This window comes from Miscanthus floridulus, chromosome 1 (assembly GCF_019320115.1).
Source record: "Miscanthus floridulus cultivar M001 chromosome 1, ASM1932011v1, whole genome shotgun sequence".
In the NCBI taxonomy this organism is placed as follows: Eukaryota; Viridiplantae; Streptophyta; class Magnoliopsida; order Poales; family Poaceae; genus Miscanthus; species Miscanthus floridulus.
In genome coordinates, this window is record NC_089580.1 from 75,925,802 (window position 1) to 75,946,976 (window position 21,175).

A 21,175-nucleotide genomic window follows, 5' to 3' on the forward strand; every position below is an offset into this window, starting at 1 on the left:
AGATATACCCGTCATCCATTCAGGGAAAACTTATGCTGGGAGCTGTACTTCCATCGTCGAAAAGATTCAGAAAGAACTAAGAACTTATCATGCACAGCCAGAAAAGGGTAAGGAAAATAAAGTGGCAATAGTTTATCTTAGCTTGCTGCCTTCTGATATCTATATTCAGTTACATATTTAGCCCTTCCCATTAAATGGAGCAATAAATAATAAGTATGGCAATAAAGTAAAACACCTAAGTTCACTACAGACTAATTCTTGCAATTGGCGACTTCCATAATAATTTCATAGTGTATCTACCAGTTCTACCAATAAACTTTCCGAGTTCTTGTCTTTGGTACTAGAACTTGAGAAACTTAAGGCTCTAGAACTGTTGGAGTTTCTGCGCAGGTATATATTGCTTCTGGTAGTATGTTAGTTTGCTTACTAGGATCTGTCGGGACGGTCCAGAAAGATATGCCTGAGTATGCGACGAACATGTACAGTTTCTTCTGCAATGTCCAATATGTCCTGTAGTAACAAATCATCTTCTGTTGAAGAGGGGATAGCAAGCAGAGATGTTAAGAGGTCACCAGGATGCGAGGAGCACAAGAGGTACTTGAGCATTCAGACATGTTGAAGAAACAAACAGTCAAACATAGAACCCTAAACTACCCTGGTCTTCCTCCTCCTCCCAAAATTCTAGCTATCTGATTGTGCCTTGCTGTTATCCAGCTAGTTGGGCGCTGCCAAACGAAGCTAGATCGTTACAGGCTGGCAGCCGATCCTAGCAGATGCACCACAAAAAGGTACTCTCACCTGCTGATAGCAAACTGGATTCCTCAACCACGTTGAGCACCAGCATGATAGATGTTGGGAAGAAGTTCAAAAGAATTATAGTCGGTGGTTGTACTGCAATTTCAATAAATAAATATAGGTCACTTTATATGCACCTGTAGGGTCTTTTTTTTTCTACCGGTAATGACCATTTTCTAATCGCCGCTACCCTACTTGGTTCTACAATTATGTGGGCGCTGTAGCCAGCAGCACTTGTCCTGATTCCTGACTTCCATGGAAATATTGATGCAGCATGTACATGAACTGTTCAAGTAGTGAGACATCTGTGCAGTTTTTTTTTTTTGTATGTGTGTGTGTGTGAAGGAAAATGGCAAGAGCTCTGCCTTGCATTTAAGTAGGAATAGAAGTAGAAAAACACAATCTGGTCACAATGTGCGGTATCATCTCAGAGAAAGCACTTGTCATATTTGAGAAATAATAAGCAAAGTGGCTGTAGAACACCTCTTACAAGTTACAACTTGTGGTTTTCCACTATCTACCCTACAGTTGCATGTTTAGCCCCTTGACAGGGGGGAAAACGAACATCAGCATAGTAACAAATTTAATACAGCTAACTTTGTGTACATATAGACTTCTAAGTATCTCCAGAATAGTTTCGTGGTCTATCACTATGCAGACTGAGAGAAAATTAGTCCTCTCAAACTGTATCAAAAAACAATACATTAACTACAAATTTCACTTGTTGAGCTTCAAACCTTTGCACAGGCAAACATCACTTCTGGTAGTCTGTTAGCTTGCTTACTGTGATCTGTCTGAACGGTTCAGAAAGATAAGCCTGAGTGTGCGCTGATATCTCTTGAGCAACTGATCGCATGGAAGGCCGCGATTCAGGATTTGCCCGTGTGCAAGCGAGCACGATTCTGACAACGAACACAATTTCTTCTGCAAGGTCACCCGTTGGAGGTTCCAACCGCTGGTCTAGTATGTCCTGGAGTAATAAATCTTCTTCTGTGGAAGAGGAGATAGCCGACAGGGAGGTTAAGAGGTCACCAGGATGCTTCCCCATCATCACCTCCAGAGCAACCACTCCAAAGCTGTAAACATCGCATTTCTCTGTGACGTTCATTGTGTATGCCAATTCTGCAAGAGTAAAACCAGAGCTGCCACAAGTTAGTATGCTGCGTCGTGATACATCATCAAGCAAAGTGCCTCAGTAGTTAGTGCTAATGTAAACATCTAAATTCATAACATTACTTTTCGGCAATAGGAAGGATCTTAGTTGTTACTGGTGTACTTAATAGCTCAGATCAGGTGTTCTGTATTCAAGTAAAATCTGTAAAACTATATGCTCCATGAACAGTAAGCAGATGCAAGATTTACCTGGAGCCATATAGCCATATGATCCTGCTACAGAAGTCCAGTTTGTAGAAGCAGAGCCAAGCAGCTTCGCCGTGCCAAAATCAGACAGCCGCGGCTCAAATTCCGACTCAAGCAGGATGTTGTTCACAGTGATGTCACGGTGAACAATGGGCTGGCTACAGTCATGGTGGAGGTAGGCCAGGGCATGAGCAACTCCCTGGACCACCTTCACCCTCCTGCCCCAGTCCAGCTTCTTCTTGCCCTCTTCCCCGTACAATGTCTTCCCCAAGCTGCCCCTCTCCAGGTACTCATACACCAGGTACATGTAGTCTCCACTCGTGCAGAAGCCATGGAGCTTGACGATGTTCCGGTGACGGACCTCTGTCAGTGCCTTGATCTCGTTCTCGAAGCTCTTCCTGCTCACTTCTGATATGTCTCCTGTCTCAGCCACATGGAAGCGCTTCACGGCCACGACCTGCCCACTGGGGAGCTCAGCCTTGTACACGCTCCCAAACCCGCCTTTACCGATGCAGAAGAATTCATTGAAGCTGTCGGTGGCATTCACGATGTCGAGGAATGTGAATTTCACTTCCTTCTCCCAGATCACGGATTCATATGGATCGTTTGTGCTTGCCTCCAACACTTTCTGTTCCCTGGGTCTCCTTCTGTATGCTAGGATGAGGCAAGCAACAACGCCTGCCAGCAACACTGCTCCAACTACTGAGAAAACTATTTCAATGACCGTTCTCTTGTGATGCCCTGAAGCGGAGCTGCGGTCGCAAGAAGGAATGCCTTGCACATTGCCGCAAAGCCCTAGGTTCCCAATGTAAGCCTCAGCCGAAGAGTTCTGGAAAGCATTGCCCAACGGTATTTCACCAGTGAGCTGATTGTAAGAAAAATCAACAATCTCCAGGCTCGACATGCGAGAGAAACTTGCTGGAATTGAACCATTGAGCTCATTGTGTGACAAATTCAGTTTCTGTAGGTTCGCCAGCTTCACAAGATTTGAAGGGATAGGACCGGACAGTGAGTTACTGCTCAAATCAAGCAGGGTCTGCAGCTGAAACAGGTTACCGATCTCACTTGGTATCTGCCCTGATAAATTGTTCTTGCTCAAATCAAGATAGGTTAGTGAACCAAGATTGCCAATGCCCACTGGTATGGTCCCATTAAGCATGTTCCCTGACAAATCAACTTTCTGCAGTTTGGAATTGTTGCCCAAACTTGTCGGAATCGGCCCGGAAAAGGAGTTATGGCTCAGGTTGAGATTGAACAAGAAGTTGAGATTACCCAGCTCAGGTGGAATAGCTCCTGCCAAGTTGTTCGCAGCCAAGCTGAGATCCTTCAAGCTTGTCATGTTCCCAAACGCCGCTGGAATGGCGCCTGATATGCTGTTGCCATCCATCTTCAGGCGTGTGATGTTGGTGCATTGTCCCCAATCATCTGAAAGCCGACCAGTCAGCTTGTTCCCGGAGATGTCCAGGTAGTCCATGCTGGGGTGGACCCCGAACACCTCCGAGATGTCGCCGGTGAAATGGTTCCCCTCCAGCCGCACCCGATACAGCTCGGAGCAGTTCTTCAAGCACGGCGGCAGATTGCCGCTGAAGTTGTTGTGGTTCGCCGTGAAGTTATTCAACGCGAAGCCGTCGCAGAGTCTCTGCGGCAGCTGGCCGGAGAAACTGTTGTTGGCGAAGCTCACATCGATCAATGCCAACCCTGCGCCGAGGTCCGGTGGAACGGTACCACTCATGTTGTTGTCGAACACTGACAGGTACTGGAGGTTCCTCAGCAACGAGATGGTGGAAGGCAGCTCGCCTTCCAGGTCGTTGGTGTTGACGTCCAAGATTTGCAGCGCCGTCATGTTGCCGATCTCCGGCGGGATCTTGCCGGTGAGCTCGTTGAAGAAGAGCGCCAGCCGCGTGAGTTCCTTGAGGTTGCCGAACGAGTTTGGTATCGGTCCGCTGAGCGAGTTCACCGACAAATCCAGTTGAGCCAGGTTCACCAACCCGCCGAGCTGCGACGGGATCTCGCCGGTGAGGTTGTTGCTGTAGAGATACAAGATTAGCAGCTTCGTCGCCTTGCCAACCTCAGGTGGAATGGTTCCGGTCAAAGAGTTCGTCTGCGCTTGAAAGGATATGAGCTCCGGCCAGCTCGCGAACAGCTGCCCTGGGATCTCGCCGGTGAGGTTGTTGAACGATATGCCGAACTCCCGCATCCTCTTCATCCCGGCGAAAGACGCCGGCAATCCCCCAGAGAGATGGTTAATTGAGAGATCGACGAAGTTGAGGTTGCTGAGGCTGCCGAGCTCCGGCGGAAGAGTGGAGACCAGACTGGCGTTCTTCACGTCGAGACGTTGCAGCATCTTGAGCCGGCCAAGAACCGGCGGGAGCGACCCACCGAGCGGGTTGCTGCCGAGCTCAAGGACCCTCAGCTGCGACATGGACCCGAGGAAGTCTGGGACGCCGCCAGTAAGGTTGTTGCCGCCAAGGTGCAGGTCCCTAAGCATCGTCAGCCTCGCGAGCGACGCTGGGATCCGGCCGGAGAACGCGTTGGCTGACAGGTTGAGCCACTGCAGGTTCGGCAGCCGCTCCGGCAGCGCGTTCGGGATCGGACCGGAGAAGCCGTTCTGCGACAGGTCGAGGTAGGTGACGTTGCCGCTCCTGAGCACGAACTCCGGGAAGCTGCCGTTGAGGTAGTTGAGGGAGAGCGAGAGGAACTCCACCGTGGGCATCGGTGAGAACAGGGCGCTAGTCAGGAAGTTGGACCCCAGGTCGAGCTGGACGATCTTTGGGAGCCTGCTCAGCTGATAAGGGATATCGCCGACGAGGTTGTTGTTGAACAGGCGGAGTTCGACGAGGCCCGAGAGGTCGCCGAGCTCCGGCGGGATGGTGCCGTTGAGCCCGTTGCTGCCCAGGTCGAGCGTGGCCAGAGCGCGCAGCTGCGAGAACGACGCCGGGATGGCGCCGGCGAGGTTGTTGTCCTTGAGGTCGAGGGATGTGAGGCTCGGGAACGCGGCCGGGTCGAGCGCGTCCAGGCCGCCCGTGAGGCCGAGCCCGCGCAGACGGAGCGACACGACGCGGCCGGCGGCGTCGCAGGAGACCCCGAGCCAGGTGGTGCAGATGTAGACCTGGGTGGCGTTCGTCCACGTGGACAGCGCCGCCGGGTTGCCCAGGCTCGACTTCCACGCCAGCAGCACGTCGGCTGTCGACGGCGGCGTCGCAGCATTGGCATTGGCAGCGACGACGGCGAGGGCAAGGATGGCGAGGAGTGGGGCCGCGAGGAGGAGGCGGGCGTGGGCGGGTGGTGGCGTCGGCATTGGCCGGGTGGCAGAGCGGAGCGCGGCGTGCCCGTGCCCGTTCGTGCGGTGAGGCGGGCAGGGAGGGCCGGACGGGGGGGCGGTGAGGCGGTGAGCACGTGGTGGTCTTGACTCTTTGAGCTCGCGGCGCGCGCGGGCGCGGCTGGCTGGCGGTCAATGCTGTGGGTTGACTTGCGAGCACATGCGGTGCTACGGCTGGGAGGAAGCGGAGTGAACGGGAAAAGGACCAGCGGCGCACATGCATTTTGGTCAAGTATAGCGTGCGATGCCGGTTCTCATTCTCGATAAAAGAGAAGTTCTTTAATAAAAACGCTTAAAAGAATGTCTTATATCGGCTATTTATCAAGAAAAATGATTATACTATTATAAAAGATGGATAATTTGTCACAAAATGACCATAAAAATAGAGTACATAAAAAACTGATATAGTTATCTTCTTTCTTCGATTATCCGTCGTCTGTCAGAATTTGAAAATCGCAATCAAAGAACAACGAGATAAAAAGGACACCTACAAACACCATTGTCATGCAAGACTTTTATGGCCCCGGAATCCACTTGCCGCTAGGATTATATCTAGTAACGAGTGAAAAAAAACAACGGCCAACAAAAACCCCCAAAATAAGATTTTGATTTTCCACCACTAGAACAAATTGTTGGAGAATCAAACCTTGTCATAGATAGAACAAACAAAATGAATAGGTTAAAATCATTGCATCGAAATCAAACCAACTATTTATCATGATAAACACACCGAACTGATTAGATTTCGTAGAGCGCCAACATGTCTGAGGAAAAAAAACATACTCTAACTTCTACTACCCCTTCGTTTCAGATTATAAGACGTTTTGACTTTTCTAGATACATGATTTTTTATGCGTTTAGATAGCAAAACCAATTTATCTAGAAAAGTCAAAATATTTTTATAATTTAGAATGGAGGGAGTATTATTCTAAGTTTGGCTTAAACCTGATCCGTATATAAGGTATATTGGTGTGCTGAGAAGGTATGATGGTTCAATTACGTGATTTTTGACATGGAATAAAATGGCAAGCCTTGGAAAAGCTCGATTTGTCATCCCATTCCGGATTTGCGGTTGTTATGGTCGCGGTGCTAGTCCACCCACAAAAGGGAGGGCTATGGTATTGCTTGAGGTGCACAAGCAGCCAGTGGCGGAGCCTGAAGTAAAATAAAGGGGGGGCCATTTGTCAACTGAATCTACATGTACATAAGTAGTGAACAAAATTAATGCAAGTACTTAATAATTAAGCCACAGTGTACAAAATACATTTGACAATACAATAGCTGAGCATAAAAAATTCTATAAAAAAGCAACATAAGATATCGATTGACAACCCCAATATATATTACTCAATTAGCAATTCTAATACACATACTATGTAGAATTTATCGATTGAAAAATTAGGAAGGAAAAAAGATAGAAAAATCAACAAGACTCAAAACGGTGCATAGCAACAGAAGCAAAGAAAACAGACTAATGGAGTAACGGCTGAGCCGAGCAGGTGGGACCACTGGTAAATAAATTGCTTTTTTATTTTTTAGATTGAGGAAATGCTACACGATTTCTATGTCTATGTAGAGACATGCATGCCTGACCCTGGCTGCTGGCTTACAATCCATACAGACTTAGGGCGCATGCAAACGTACTGCTAGCTTGCAGACTTCACAGCTCATGCATGGACAGGGCCTTCAGCAAATCACGGAGGCAAGGGGGGGCCATGACCCACTATGGCCACCACGTAGCTCCGCCGGTGCAAGCAGCGAACCATCGTGAACGACATTTGTGATGCATGATTAAGGCATGTTTAGTTAGCCCCTCCTAAAGTTTAGTCAGCTTAATCTAGCCTCATTTAGTTACTTTTCACCCAAACACGATAAATAAATAGGACTAAATAGGCTTTATCCAACAAGTCACCAAATTATTGCTAAAAAGGACTAAATCTCACATTTTAGTCACTTTGAAGCCAAGCACCCTGACTAAAATGGAGTAAAAAGGCCTCTTTTAGTCACTCAAACTATACACCCAGTGACTAAAGGTGACTAAAGTTTAAGAAGGGGAAACCAAACAGGGCCTAATGCGGTAGTACTTCTAGCTACCCTCGTCCAGCAAAGAGTGAAGTTCTTGTTTTGTTCTAAGCTAAAATATTTTAGGTTTAACCAACTTTAAAGAGTAGATTATCCATGCATATTTTTTTGAAGGGAAGATTATCAACACATATAACACTAAATAAATTTAAAGATATATTGCATTATATGCATGAATTTGATTGTATCTATTTAATATCACAAATATTATTGTTTTTTATATAAACTTAGTTAAACTTACGGTTGTTTGACTTGAGATAAAAATCTTTGCGGGACTTTGGTAGTTACTACTACTAGTTTATCCGGCCCAGGCCAGGACGAGCACAAATAAACTAGTTTCCAGCATGTCTTACAACTTACATACTTCATCATGTGATCATGTTCGAAAAGTACTAGAAACAAAAATACATTGACACAGGAACCGGACAGGTGGACAGCAGTGTTATTCGCTGGCCCATTCTAAAAAAATTCTAAAAAAAACGTAACTACCCCTTAACGTACGCCTAATGACCTAACCCAACCATCATCTTACGTCGTTCCTCTGGACGTGCAGTGACGCGTTTTGTTGTATGCGGAATGATGGTCTCCCAAGTTGTAGTCACTGGAAGAACGTCCGGCACGTTGCCGCGGAAACTGTGGGTGATATTATACTATTTATATTTATAAATATAATTAAATAAATATTATAATATATGTTAGTAAATGATGTGGTTTGGTAATGTAAATAACTTGAATAAAGACATAATGATATGTGTTAGTTGGATGTGTTAGTGGATGCTGACGTAGATACTTTGCATGATGAGAGTTGAATGTGCTAGTGGAATGTTCTAGTAGATGTTGATGTGATAGCTCGACGAGGCCGGACAGGTCACCGAGCTGCGGCGGGATGGTGCCGTTGAACCCGTTGCTGCCGAGGTCGAGCGACGCGAGGGCGCGCAGCCTGGAGATGTTGGATGGGATGGCGCCGGCAAGGTTGTTGCCGTTGAGGTCCAGTGTACTGAGGCTGCCGCTGAGGCCAAGATCCCGGAGCCGGAGCATCGTTGCGGCGCCGCCGTTGTTGCCGGCGACGCCACGCCATGAGCAGGTGGGAGTGGCGCGGGACCAGGTGGACAACGCTGCCGTGTCGCCGAGGCTGGACTTCCACGCGAGAAGGGCGCCCCGCTGTGACTGCCAGGTCGCCGCGGCGTTGCATACTGCCGGGACGATGGCTACTAGCATGAATAGGACCGTGAGAACGACGGTGAGGTGCTGGTTGGCTTCGTCATGTTGATCTTGATTGAGTAGCTGGAAGGGAGTCACTAGTCATCAGTCACTCCAGCGGCCCCGCGGCACGGTGTATATGAACGACGACCGACGAGCGTGCTCGTGGAGTAGTCGTTGCTGGCGGGCTGGTGCGCCAGTCGATCAATAGCAGCGTAAAAGCTGAGTGTGGATTCATGCCGCTGGGTTCGCCTCGATCGCCTTCAGTCATGAGGACTCCGGTAAGAGTTCGGTACAGCTCAGCTTTAGTAATGAATTAGTTTTTATTTTGTTGGTTTTAGCTCTAAAAATAGTTTTACCAGTGGAGCCGAATCTAATTTCATAAACGTTTGGTAAAACAACTTTTCAAAAAAGATAGCAGAGAGAAAGCTGATTGAAGCTAGTATTTTCAGTTTTATCTAACTTTATCTAGAGAACTGTGCATGTGAGAGGAGCTGAAAAAATAGGTTTTAGGAAAAATCTATTTCATGTGAACCCGTTTGGTAGGAGAAGCTGAAAACAGCTTTGTGAAACTGATAAATAAGCTCTACCAAATACACCCCTATTAAATTCCAAGGTCGCGACGACCGCTTCAGGCAAGTGGAGTAAGAAAAAGACACTTCTTAGACGATGACCATGTTTGAATGTTGGAAGTTTTGTAAATTATTTCATCTGTAATTTCTAATTTGCTTCCGCCTACAATTTCTCGTACACTAGAAGATAATCAAATATTATTTCCATGTAAATTATTGTTTAATAAGTAAATCATGAGAAACAATAGCAGCAAGAAAATAAAACAATCCAAGACAACCAAACGGGCTACCATCTCAAGACCATGAACAGTCAAGCACTCAATTTCTCCTTGATGGGCTGAATGACGAGCATATGGATAATTTTTTTCCAAGTGAAAGATTGGAAGTTGAGATAGGGGAAACCAAACAGAGCCACTTCTAGCTACCCACGTCCAGTAAAGAGTGAAGTTCTTGTTTTGTTCTAAGCTAAAATATTTTAGGTTTAACCAACTTTAAAGAGTAGATTATCCATGCATATTTTTTTGAAGGGAAGATTATCAACACATATAACACTAAATAAATTTAAAGATATATTGCATTATATGCATGAATCTGATTGTATCTATTTAATATCACAAATATTATTGTTTTTTATATAAACTTAGTTAAACTTACGGTTGTTTGACTTGAGATAAAAATCTTTGCGGGCCTTTGGTAGTTACTGCTACTAGTTTATCCGGCCCAGGCCAGGACGAGCACAAATAAACTAGTTTCCAGCATGTCTTACAACTTACATACTTCATCACGTGATCATGTTCGAAAAGTACTAGAAACAAAAATACATTGACACAGGAACCGGACAGGCGGACAGCAGTGTTATTCGCTGGCCCATTCTAAAAAAATTCTAAAAAAAACGTAACTACTCCTTAACGTACGCCTAATGACCTAACCCAACCATCATCTTTCGTCGTTCCTCTGGACGTGCAGCGACGCTATGCGGAATGATGGTCTCCCAAGTTGTAGTTACCGAAAGAACGTCCAGCGCGTTGCTGTTGATATTTATTAATATAATTAAATAAATACCATAATATATGTTAGTGGATGATTTTTAATATTTTAATATGGACAACTAAATATATGTTAGTAAATGATGTGGTTTGGTAATATAAATAGTTTAAATAAAGACATAATGACATGTGTTAGTTGGATATTTTAGTGGATACTGATGTGGACATTTTGCATGACGAGATAGTTAAATGTGCTAGTGGAATGTTCTACTGGATGTTGACGTAGACATTTCGTATCGTAAGATAATTTGCTAGTGGGGTTTATATATATAGGCCCCGTTCGGCTTACCCCATATTTGACTTGTTCTTTTAGCTAGAACAATATTTTTCTCTCACAACAATTCAGTCGTAACAGTGTTTTTCAGCAGCTAAGATTCAGACCGGAGACAGAGAGAGATTCGTGGACGGGAAATTCAGCTAGCGTCCCCATCGCATGCTCCCAGGTACAGCTGCCGCCCGCGTGCTCCCAGACTGTTCAGCTGCTGTTTTTACTTTCCATTTCCACGAGCAGATTCCCAGGCTCCGCGTCCGCGTGCCGACGTGAATGGCTGCAGGGACGCGTCACGCAGGCGTCCAACCGGGGCGCGTCCGCGCGTGGCGACGGCCGAATGGCAGGGCGTGCGGTGCGGTGCTCGGCGCGGGGAGCGCGCAGCCGCAGCCGCAGCGGTGCTCGCGTCCTGCTCGGGGCTGTGTCCACTAGCCGTCCAGCCGACAGCCCGACACATGCGTGACGCTGATGTGTGATGATGATGCAGTAGTCTTGGGCTCTTCCGCTCTTCATTCTTGGCTGTGTCTGTGTGCTTTGATTGGGATACTGCGGCAAGTCAATGAACCATCTCCCAACTAATAGAGCCAGACTGGTCCACTCTGGACTGCTGCCAATACTTAATCTAGAGGCAGTACCTACTACACTAGTATACATACTCCTAGATTATTTCAATTAGGCCCCGTTTAGATCCAAATTTTTTTGGATTTTGGCTCACTGTAGCATTTCGTTTGTATTTGGTAATTAGTGTTTAATTATGGACTATTTAGGTTCAAAAGTTTCGTCTCGCGATTTCTCAATCAACTGTGTAATTAGTTTTTTTTTCGTCTACATTTAGTACTCCATGCATGTGCCGCAAGATTCGATGTGACGGATACTGCGCAAAATTTTTTGGAATCTAAACAGGCCCTTAGACTCTTTTGGGATGGATAATGACCGTCTTTTGTTTTGTTTTTTTTTGGTACTAATGTAGTAGTACTAGTTTATCTTGGTGTTTTGTTTTCTTTGCTGCTATGTACTGCTATTAGTTTATATCGAGCATCGACAAGCGGAAACTGGCCTAGAAAACTTAGGACTACACGGTGGTTTCTCTATAAATTTAGGCCTTTGTTTAGATGTTCATGAATCCATCTCAATTCGCACCAGGGACGAAGCTAGGAAAAAATTTAGGAGGGGCTGAACAACGGTAATTAGCAAGAAAAGTGGTTCAGTAAATCTCAGCCCCTCCTACCTCTACATCTACAGCTGAAATTTCAGGCGACGGCTCTACGGGGCTTCGCTTGCTCGCGAGCGGTAGGGGGGGCTGGAGCCCCCCTAGCCCCACCGCTAGCTCCGTGCCTGATTCGCACCAGTTTTGATGGAAGATTTAGAGCGTGTATGGTCAATACGATAAATTATGACATGACAGATCAAACTTTTTTTAAAGGGTGTTTAATTTAGAGACAAATGGGATAAATCCATCTCTAAAAGAGAATATTCTCCCAATAATTAGGGCGGTTCGTCTCTGAAATTAAACAGCCAGATTCATCCCACTACAATGAAGTCTTCCTCCTTCATGACCTCCTCGTCTCTGCCTCACACCACCACAAATTAGCCACTGTCGTCGTCGGCACCAGTGTATTGTCTCTGGCACCAGGGTGTGGCCCTCCACCCTCCGCTGTCCTGTGGCAGAACCTCCAAAGTTATAGGGCCCACATGCACCTGTCACTGTCCGACGACCTTTGACATCTATGCATATGTTTCCATGAACTTAAAAAGACTGTCGGGTGTCCTCGGGGAACCTCGAATCATCCACAATTTCCGAGCAGGATCACGTTACAGAGTCATGCAGTATTACAACATTTATTCAATTATCAAAACCAGAGTAAAAACAGCGGAAGTCTTACAATAACATAATTTACAAAACAGTAGTTTCAAACCTCGCAACTAGGTTCGATGTTTATTACAAAACGAAATAGTGGAGTGGCATTATAATATAATACAAAACACACAATGAAACTGCCCTGCCCAAGGGCCACACATTTATTTCTCATCATCAGAACGAACGATAGTCATGCAGCACGATCCAAAATAGATCTGCTCATGAGGCTCACCTGCAACAAGGGGTCAACGAACCCTGAGTACAAAAGTACTCAACAAGACTTAACCGAAATGAAAACTGATAGAACTCAGGAATGCAGGCTCGGGAATTCAAGGTATGGTTTTAACAATAATCAAAGTTCTTTTGCATAAAAGCTCTTTAATAAAATTCTTTACTTCAAAGGTAAAACTTTATAAGTACCACATATGAATCTGCCATGATCCGTAATGAGATCATGAACTTCATATCAATCTTTTTCGCAAATCTTTCTCAAGTTCCAGTTATTAATTCTACGATGATGAACAGTGAGTTGAGTCTCCATAACCGAGGAGCAACGACGATTCGAACCGATTATAAACCCAGCTGGGACTTCCAGACCACACGACATATGCAGGTCCCTGACCTACATATACCAACCTACCCTTGGATCCTCTAAAACAAGAACGGGTCCGCGCCACCCGAGAACACAGTACTCCACCATTCCAGCCCATGGCCACGTGGGTACACGCTATTCCCGCCATCTCTCCACTCCCAGTGCGCGAGTAGCCATTCTCGTAATAGAATTGCCAAGTTCAGGCTTACCGGAGTATGTGGTTAGTACTACAAATTCTCACCTCATGCAATTCAACAACGGACGTGCCTTAATCGACACAGGCGGAAAGAACCCGCTCACAAGACCTCCATGTCTGGTGGCTCACACTCACCGAGTCCGCCCGGTCTAGATTTATTACTCCACATTCCCATATCACATGTTAACATAATTAACCAATGTTCTATTTAAAACTTGCAGGTGACAGGCAATCACCTAACTTTTATCGTTCTATGCATAGCTAAGCAAGACTAGGCATATACGAGTTTAAAACTGGTAATATGGTAAATATGGAATAACAAGGGTGGTAATGCACCAATTAGGCTTTTACTTAACTCCTAATCACTTAATGCAGTAACGGAAAGCAAAAGCGAAATTAATTTGTAAAACACAAGGTAGGGTTGTATGCATCCGGGGCTTGCCTTCGTTGACGGAAAAGTCCGGCTCCTGCGACGTTACACAAGTATTCGATCCGACCTCAACAGACAGATTAGCCTCCTCAACAGCTTGATTAACTACCACGTTTTCACCTTCGTTCACTACACGTAATAACAATGCCATATTTAACATGATGCGGAATACGAAACATGATGCTCGATGATGGATACAAAAATTAACAAGTTGAATACAACTTTCCTTCGTGGTACAGTTGCAAGTCAAACTAATCAAACCTTTTTCGCAACACCCAATCAATTGCCAAGAATCATTATCAACTAATGATCCAAGGTCATTACTCAATCAAAATTTCAAACAAAACCTAAATCATTAAAGGTTACTATTTGCTTTTATGAATTAATTATTTAATTCAAAATTATGAAATAAATCAACTTATTCAAATTGAGCTCAAAATTTTTGTAAATGTTCATTACATGATAACTAAGTGGCAAAACAAATTTCATAATTTTTGGACAAGTAAATAAGCCTAGAAAAATTATGAAGTCATTTATTAATTAATTGAGCAATTTTTATCATACCCCAAAAATACTGAAAATCAATATTTCAAATTTTTTTAAATACTATACATCTCAGAGAAGTCACACAAAAATTTTCATAATTTTTGGAGCTCTAAATAAATTTACACAAAAATAACAAAAACAGACACTATTCATTCAAATATGAAAATAGAAAAAAATCCATTTGAACGCTGAGTCACTGACATCGGACCCCACATGTCATCACCTACCTCCCGCGTGTTGACTACGACGACGACGGCGCTGACCGGCGCAAACTCACCGACGGTGAGTCCAAAGGCGACGGTCATGGTACTAAAATGGCCACATCATCACAGCGCATCAACTGAAGGCACTAGCTAGACGAATTACTACGAGTTATGAGCTTGGCGTCGGCCATGGCGGACGTGGTGGCTCGGCGACGTTACGCCGGCGACAGGAGTACGGTAGCAGTTAATCAAAGGGCACGGGAAGCATCAGGAGCTCACCATGAACACTACGGAGCAGAAAGCAAGGCTGGAGAAGCAGCGTAGACGCGGGTCGACGTGAACAGCAACGGCGGCGGAGCAAGGAGCGTCGGTGACGGTGTGCCGGCGACTGCAGTGGACAAAATGGCCAAGCAACAATGAAATGAGCACTACAGCATCGAGACGAAGCCAAAGGTACACCAATCAAGGGCAACGGCTCACCGACGGGCTCTGGCCACGGAGAGGCGCATGCGATGGTGAGGTTACCGGCCGCGAGGAAGAAGGCGATGAAACTCGAGTTCCCGGTGAAGACAAGCCAAATTGGTGGGTCAGATGGACGCACAAGGTTTAGGCGGAGCTAGAACTAGCTTAACAGCGACGGTGGAGCACGACAACGACGGCACGGGCTCACCGGAGTGGAGCAGCGGCGACGGGAAAAACAGAGGACGAAGAAAGAAGAACGGCGGCGGCTCCAGAGCTTTATAGGGCGGCCAAGGAAGCGCAAGGAAGCCACGACGAAGCCTTCAGCGCGCCAACGCGACGCCCAGACGGCCACGCGAGCGACTAGAAGCAAGCCGAAGCTCGCCGGCGGTGTAGCGCAAGCGGTGGACACTGTTCACAATAATTACAAGTTTGCCATTCGCCAAATTTCACAAATTACTCTCAAATTTTCATAACAACTCAAAAATCTCCAAAAACAAAAGTTGTTCAAAATCACAAGTTCTACAACTTTACTTTTATAACCATCTCCTAATTCGGTCTAGATTTTGAAATGAACTTTTGAATTTGAATAGGGAAATTTAACGAATTACGCCTTTTTGAATTACTCAAAATTTTTCTAAACAACTTGAAAAACTCCAAAGATAAACTTTGCTTAACTAGTCAAGCTCTACACTTTTGCTTTTGGGCCCAACCCCAAAATATGCTTAGATTTTGAAATGGATTTTCAGGGTAGGGTTTAAATGTCGAAAAGCGGGGTTTTCTCGAAAAATAATTCAAAATCCAAACAAACTTTGAATTTGAGTCAAACAATACAATTCAACACATACCACATGAATATAAACTTGTTTTAGTGCATGCATCTCAAAGTTTTCATCAAATGCCAAATGATTTGCAATGCAGATGATGACATGTCAGGTTTTAATATTTTAAACACCCGAGGTGTTACAATCCTTCCCCCTAAAAGAAATCTCGCCCCGAGATTCAAAGCCATAGAGTAAGTAATGGAAAAGGAAATATGTCAATCCAAAAACATCCAGAACTTTTCCATAAAACAGCTGAGGTTCTTTTACAAAACACAACTTGTAGTAACCGAGCTCAACTAACATTATTCTATTCTATAATGACGCTAGAAACTCTGGAAACTTTTCTAACAAGTAATCTTCTGATTCCCAGGTAGCTTCCTCTTCTGAATGTTGATTCCATTGTATTTTATAGAACTTGATTGTCCATCTTCGAGTAACACGATCTTTCTGATCTAACACTCGGATAGGATATTCGGAATAAGTTAAATCTGGTTCTAGTTCTACTCCTTCAACTTCAACATTCTGTTCAGGCACTCGGAGACACTTCTTCAATTGAGAAACATGGAACACATCATGCACAGCTGCGAGATGTTCAGGTAATTGCAAGCGATATGCCACTTTTCCATACCTTTCCAAAATTTGATATGGTCCAATATATCGAGGTGCCAACTTTCCTTTAACACCAAAACGGTTAACTCCCTTCATTGGTGATACTTTCAGATATACAAAATCTCCTTTGTTAAATACTAATGGTCTCCGTCTTCTATCCGCATAACTCTTTTGACGGGATTGAGCTATCTTCAAATTATTCTGTATTTGCCTAACCTTGTCTTCTGTTTCTTTCACAAGGTCAACTCCAAAGAATCTTCTTTCTCCAGGCTCAGACCAACTCAATGATGTTCTGCATCTACGACCATAGAGTGCTTCAAATGGAGCCATTCTAATGCTTTCTTGATAACTATTGTTGTATGAGAACTCGGCCAAAGGTAAGCACTCATCCCACTTATTGGAATAGTTAAGGACACAACACCTTAACATGTCTTCAAGTACTTGATTGACTCTTTCAGTCTGCCCACCAGTCTGCGGATGATAAGCTGTACTATACAGAAGTTTGGTACCCAATGAAGAATGCAATTGTTTCCAAAAGTTGGAGACAAACTGTGTACCCCTATCTGACACAATAGTCTTGGGTATTCCATGGAGACTCATGATTCTTGCTAAATACATTTTGGCATATTGGATCGTAGGATATATTGTCTTGACTGGAAGAAAATGTGCTGACTTAGTGAGTCGATCTACAATAACCCATACTGAGTCAAATCCCTTTGATGTCTTGGGTAGACCAACAATAAAATCCATACTTATATCCTCCCACTTCCAAGATGGAATAGGTAATGGTTGTAATTCACCAGCAGACCTCAAATGTATAGCTTTCACCTTTTGACAAGTATCACACTTTGCTATATATCTAGCAATCTCTATTTTCATTTTAGTCCACCAGAATCTTTGCTTCAAGTCATGGTACATCTTGTTACTTCCCGGATGGATTGATAACCTAGTAGTATGTGCCTCATCTAGAATTGACTGCCGCAACTCAGGAACTTTTGGTACCACCAGGCGATCCTTGAACCACACCACATCTTCATCATCTATGTTAAAGCATTCCGCTTTTCCATTCTTGACTTTTTCCTTGATATGGGCTATACCCTTGTTTTCCTTCTGAGCAGCAATAACTTGATCTCGAATAGTAGCTTCAACAATTATGTTGGTCAAACTTCCTTGTTGAATTACTTCTACATTCAACTTCTCCATTTCTTGGCATAAATTCAAACCCATTGTTCTCACTATCACACAATTGCAATAACTTTTGCGACTGAGAGCATCTGCAACTACATTTGCTTTACCAGGGTGATAATGTACTTCCAAATCATAATCCTTAATTAGTTCTAACCATCTTCTTTGTCGCATGTTCAACTCTGACTGAGTGAAGATATACTTTAAGCTTTTGTGGTCGGTATACATATGACACATATTACCAAGCAGGTAATGCCGCCAAATCTTTAGAGCATGAACCACAGCTGCTAACTCCAAGTCATGAGTCGGATAATGTTCTTCATGTTGCTTAAGTTGCCTAGATGCATAGGCAATGACTCGGCCTTCTTGCATCAACATACATCCAATACCAATACCCGAAGCATCACAATAAACATCAAATGGCTTCTCGATGTCAGGTTGGGCTAATACTGGTGCAGTGGTTAACAATCTCTTCAAAGTCTAGAAAGCCTCCTCACAATCTGATGACCAGACAAACTTAACTTGGTTCTTCAACAATTCAGTCATGGACTTTGATATTTTAGAGAATTCTGGAATAAACCGACGGTAATACCCCGCCAATCCAAGAAAACTCCGAACTTGATGAACTGTGGCTGGCGGTTTCCAATCAAGCACATCCCTCACTTTGCCGGGATCAACTACAACTCCTTCGGCTGATAAGACATGTCCAAGAAATTGCACTTCCTTAAGCCAAAAATCACACTTGCTGAACTTAGCATATAGTTGATGTTCTCTCAAGCGGGTCAGAACAATTCTGAGATGTTCCGCATGTTCTTTCTTAGTCTTGGAATATACTAAAATGTCATCAATAAACACCACTACAAACTTATCTAGCTCAGGCATGAATACTGAGTTCATTAGATACATGAAATGAGCTGGAGCATTTGTCAAACCAAAAGACATTACCAAGTATTCATATAATCCATATCTTGTGGTAAATGCCGTTTTGGGAATATCTTCAGGCTTTATCTTAATTTGGTGATACCCTGACCTCAAATCTATCTTGGAGAAAACTTTGGCTCCAACCAATTGATCAAAAAGCAAATCTATCCGAGGTAATGGATACTTATTCTTGATGGTCACTTCATTCAACGGACGATAGTCAACGCATAACCTTAGGGTCTCATCTTTCTTTTTCACAAAAATTGCCGGACATCCCCAAGGTGATGAACTAGGTTGGATAAACCCCTTCTCAATCAATTCTTGTAACTGAGTCTTCAACTCGGCCAATTCCTTAGGTGGCATTCTATAAGCTCTCCGAGAAATCGGAGCTGTTCTAGGTTGTAACACTATATTGAACTGTACATCCCTATCGGGTGGTAGACCGGGTAAATCTTCTGGAAACACATCCGGAAATTCACACACTACCGGAATATCTCTAATCTCTTTGACAACAGTCGCACAAATCTTGCCCACTGATCTTCTTAGGGTTGGAAGTTGAATGAGAAGTTGAGAATTACTATCAGGCAAATTTACTCTTAAAGTCCTATTCAAAGCATCTATAACAGCCTTATGCTGATACATCCAATTCATTCCCAAGATTACATCTATATCCTGATCCTTAAGGATAATCATGGTAGTGGGAAAAATATGCCCAACCAGGTTTACGGGTACCTGGTATACCATTTCCTTAGTACACAGACGTCCCCCGGGCGACTGTATAAAGAAACTTTCCTTTGTTGCCCCAATTGAAATTTCATACTTTATGACAAATGTTCTATTGATGAATGAATGCGATGCGCCAGAATCAAAAAGTATAACTGCAGGGTGATTGGCGACAGGAAACATACCCATCATCACTGGCTCTCCTTCAGGAATTTCCCTGGCTTGAATATAGAAAACCCTTCCTGTCTTCCTCTCATCTTTGCCCTTCTGAGCATTCTAATTGTGGTTCTTGTTTGGTGCTTGACCCTATTGTTGATTGGCAGGAGCCTTCTGATAATTTTGATTAGCCTGCCTAGGATATGGACATTCCCTGGAGAAATGACCAGTCCTTCCACAATTGTAGCACGGATAGTTGTGACCCTGGGATGTTGGAGCATTGCCACCAAGAGCATTGGTTGACTGTGAGTTCGGATAGGTTATAGCAGGACGGACATTTGACTGTTGCCCGGCTTGGAACTGCGGCGGACGATAAGGAGGACGATAATGGTTTACTGGATGATAAATCACTCTCTGCCTCTTTTGGTTTCCACCAAAAGGTCCAGACGGCACATTCTTTTTCTTCTTGAGCTCCTTATGCTGCCGATACTTTGCCTCTGAAGCAATTGCAATATTTACTGCCTCATGATAAGTGATATTGGTACATGCTGTCATCATTGTCTGCAGTTTGGTATTCAGACCTCTCATGAACCATTTCTTTTTCTTGGCATCCGTATTGACATGTTCAGATGCATACTACGACAGATGATTGAATCTTCCCACATACTGCATAACCGTTTGATCCCCTTGCCTCAAAGCAAGGAATTCATCTAGTTTCATAGACATCACTCCTTCCGGGATATAATGGGCTCTGAAAGCAGTGCGAAATTCTGTCCAAGTTAACGGAACGCCTGTGGGTTGCATGGCCATCAGATTTGCATACCAAGCACCAGCTGCACCTCTAAGTTGCTGGGCAGCAAACACCGGTTTCTGAAACTCTGTGCAGTGAATAAGATCAAATTTCTGCTCCATGGTCCTAAGCCAGTCATCAGCCTCTAGTGGTTCATCTGCCTTGGTGAACACCGGGGGTTTGGTATCCGTGAAATCCACATAGGTAGCCTCATGCCTATTATGATTGCGGCCACGGTTTCCATGTATCTGATTCTGATTTCTTTGAGCCATCTCATGAAGCAAATGAGAATTTTCCACAGTCACATTGACTAATGCAGCGATAGCATCAGCCAGATTGGTCGGCATTGGTGGCGGGTTGGGGATATCATCATCATCTTGTGAAGTACCAGGAATATGTGATCCCCACGTACGACGCATCTGCTCATAACAAACCAAACTTTATTCACATGTCTTTATTGAATCGTACCAAAGCTTACTCTAGACACATTACACAGAGTTTACTAATGTACAAACAAACCCACGAGTACGAAAATAGAACTACGTAACTTAAACTAGAGCTACTATTATACAACTCTACTCTTTGCCTCAATTTCTTCAAACTTCAGGCTCGGTATCCATTCCGGAATTATTACCGCCTGCATCATCACTTTCATCGATCATTACTAATTCTTCAGGATCTTCTTCTTCTTCCTCTCCCGATTCATCATCATCGGCAAGGATGACACCGGGGTCCATGGCATCAGCTTGAGGCTCATGATTCGAATTTAGTAGATTGCTAAGCCTATGAACTTCCTCATGTAGATAAGTATTATGTTCTTCTAAATCTTCTGCATAGAATTCTAGCTCATGATTTCTAGCTCTAGCTACATTTTCCCTATGCCAAGCCTCATTTCATCCCTCCACCGTACGAACTAACATGCTTTCGCAGTTCCTGTGTGCGGTGGTGAGACGCCTCAATTGATCCTGTAATTCTCCTACCTGTATAGCATCCAAAGCCCTATCTCTAGTAGCTTGTGCTAACTCTGCAGAAATCCTATGTA

At 44.3% G+C, this 21,175-nt stretch overlaps 2 protein-coding genes across 2 annotated transcripts; both read right to left on the reverse strand.

The window, feature by feature from the left end:
• Positions 1–2: 2 nt before the first annotated feature.
• LOC136536369 (probable leucine-rich repeat receptor-like protein kinase At1g35710) lies at positions 3–5,599 on the reverse strand. Its single transcript, XM_066528691.1, has 2 exons — positions 2,158–5,599; positions 3–1,917 (listed from the first exon to the last, which is right to left on the reverse strand). Exons 1-2 carry the CDS (start codon positions 5,450–5,452, stop codon positions 1,550–1,552), a joined length of 3,663 nt encoding a protein of 1,220 aa, XP_066384788.1. The 5' UTR covers positions 5,453–5,599; the 3' UTR covers positions 3–1,549.
• Positions 5,600–5,898: 299 nt separating this feature from the next.
• LOC136458937 (leucine-rich repeat protein 1-like) lies at positions 5,899–8,773 on the reverse strand. Its single transcript, XM_066458841.1, has 2 exons — positions 8,428–8,773; positions 5,899–5,909 (listed from the first exon to the last, which is right to left on the reverse strand). Exons 1-2 carry the CDS (start codon positions 8,771–8,773, stop codon positions 5,899–5,901), a joined length of 357 nt encoding a protein of 118 aa, XP_066314938.1.
• Between the last annotated feature and the right edge of the window lie 12,402 nt (positions 8,774–21,175).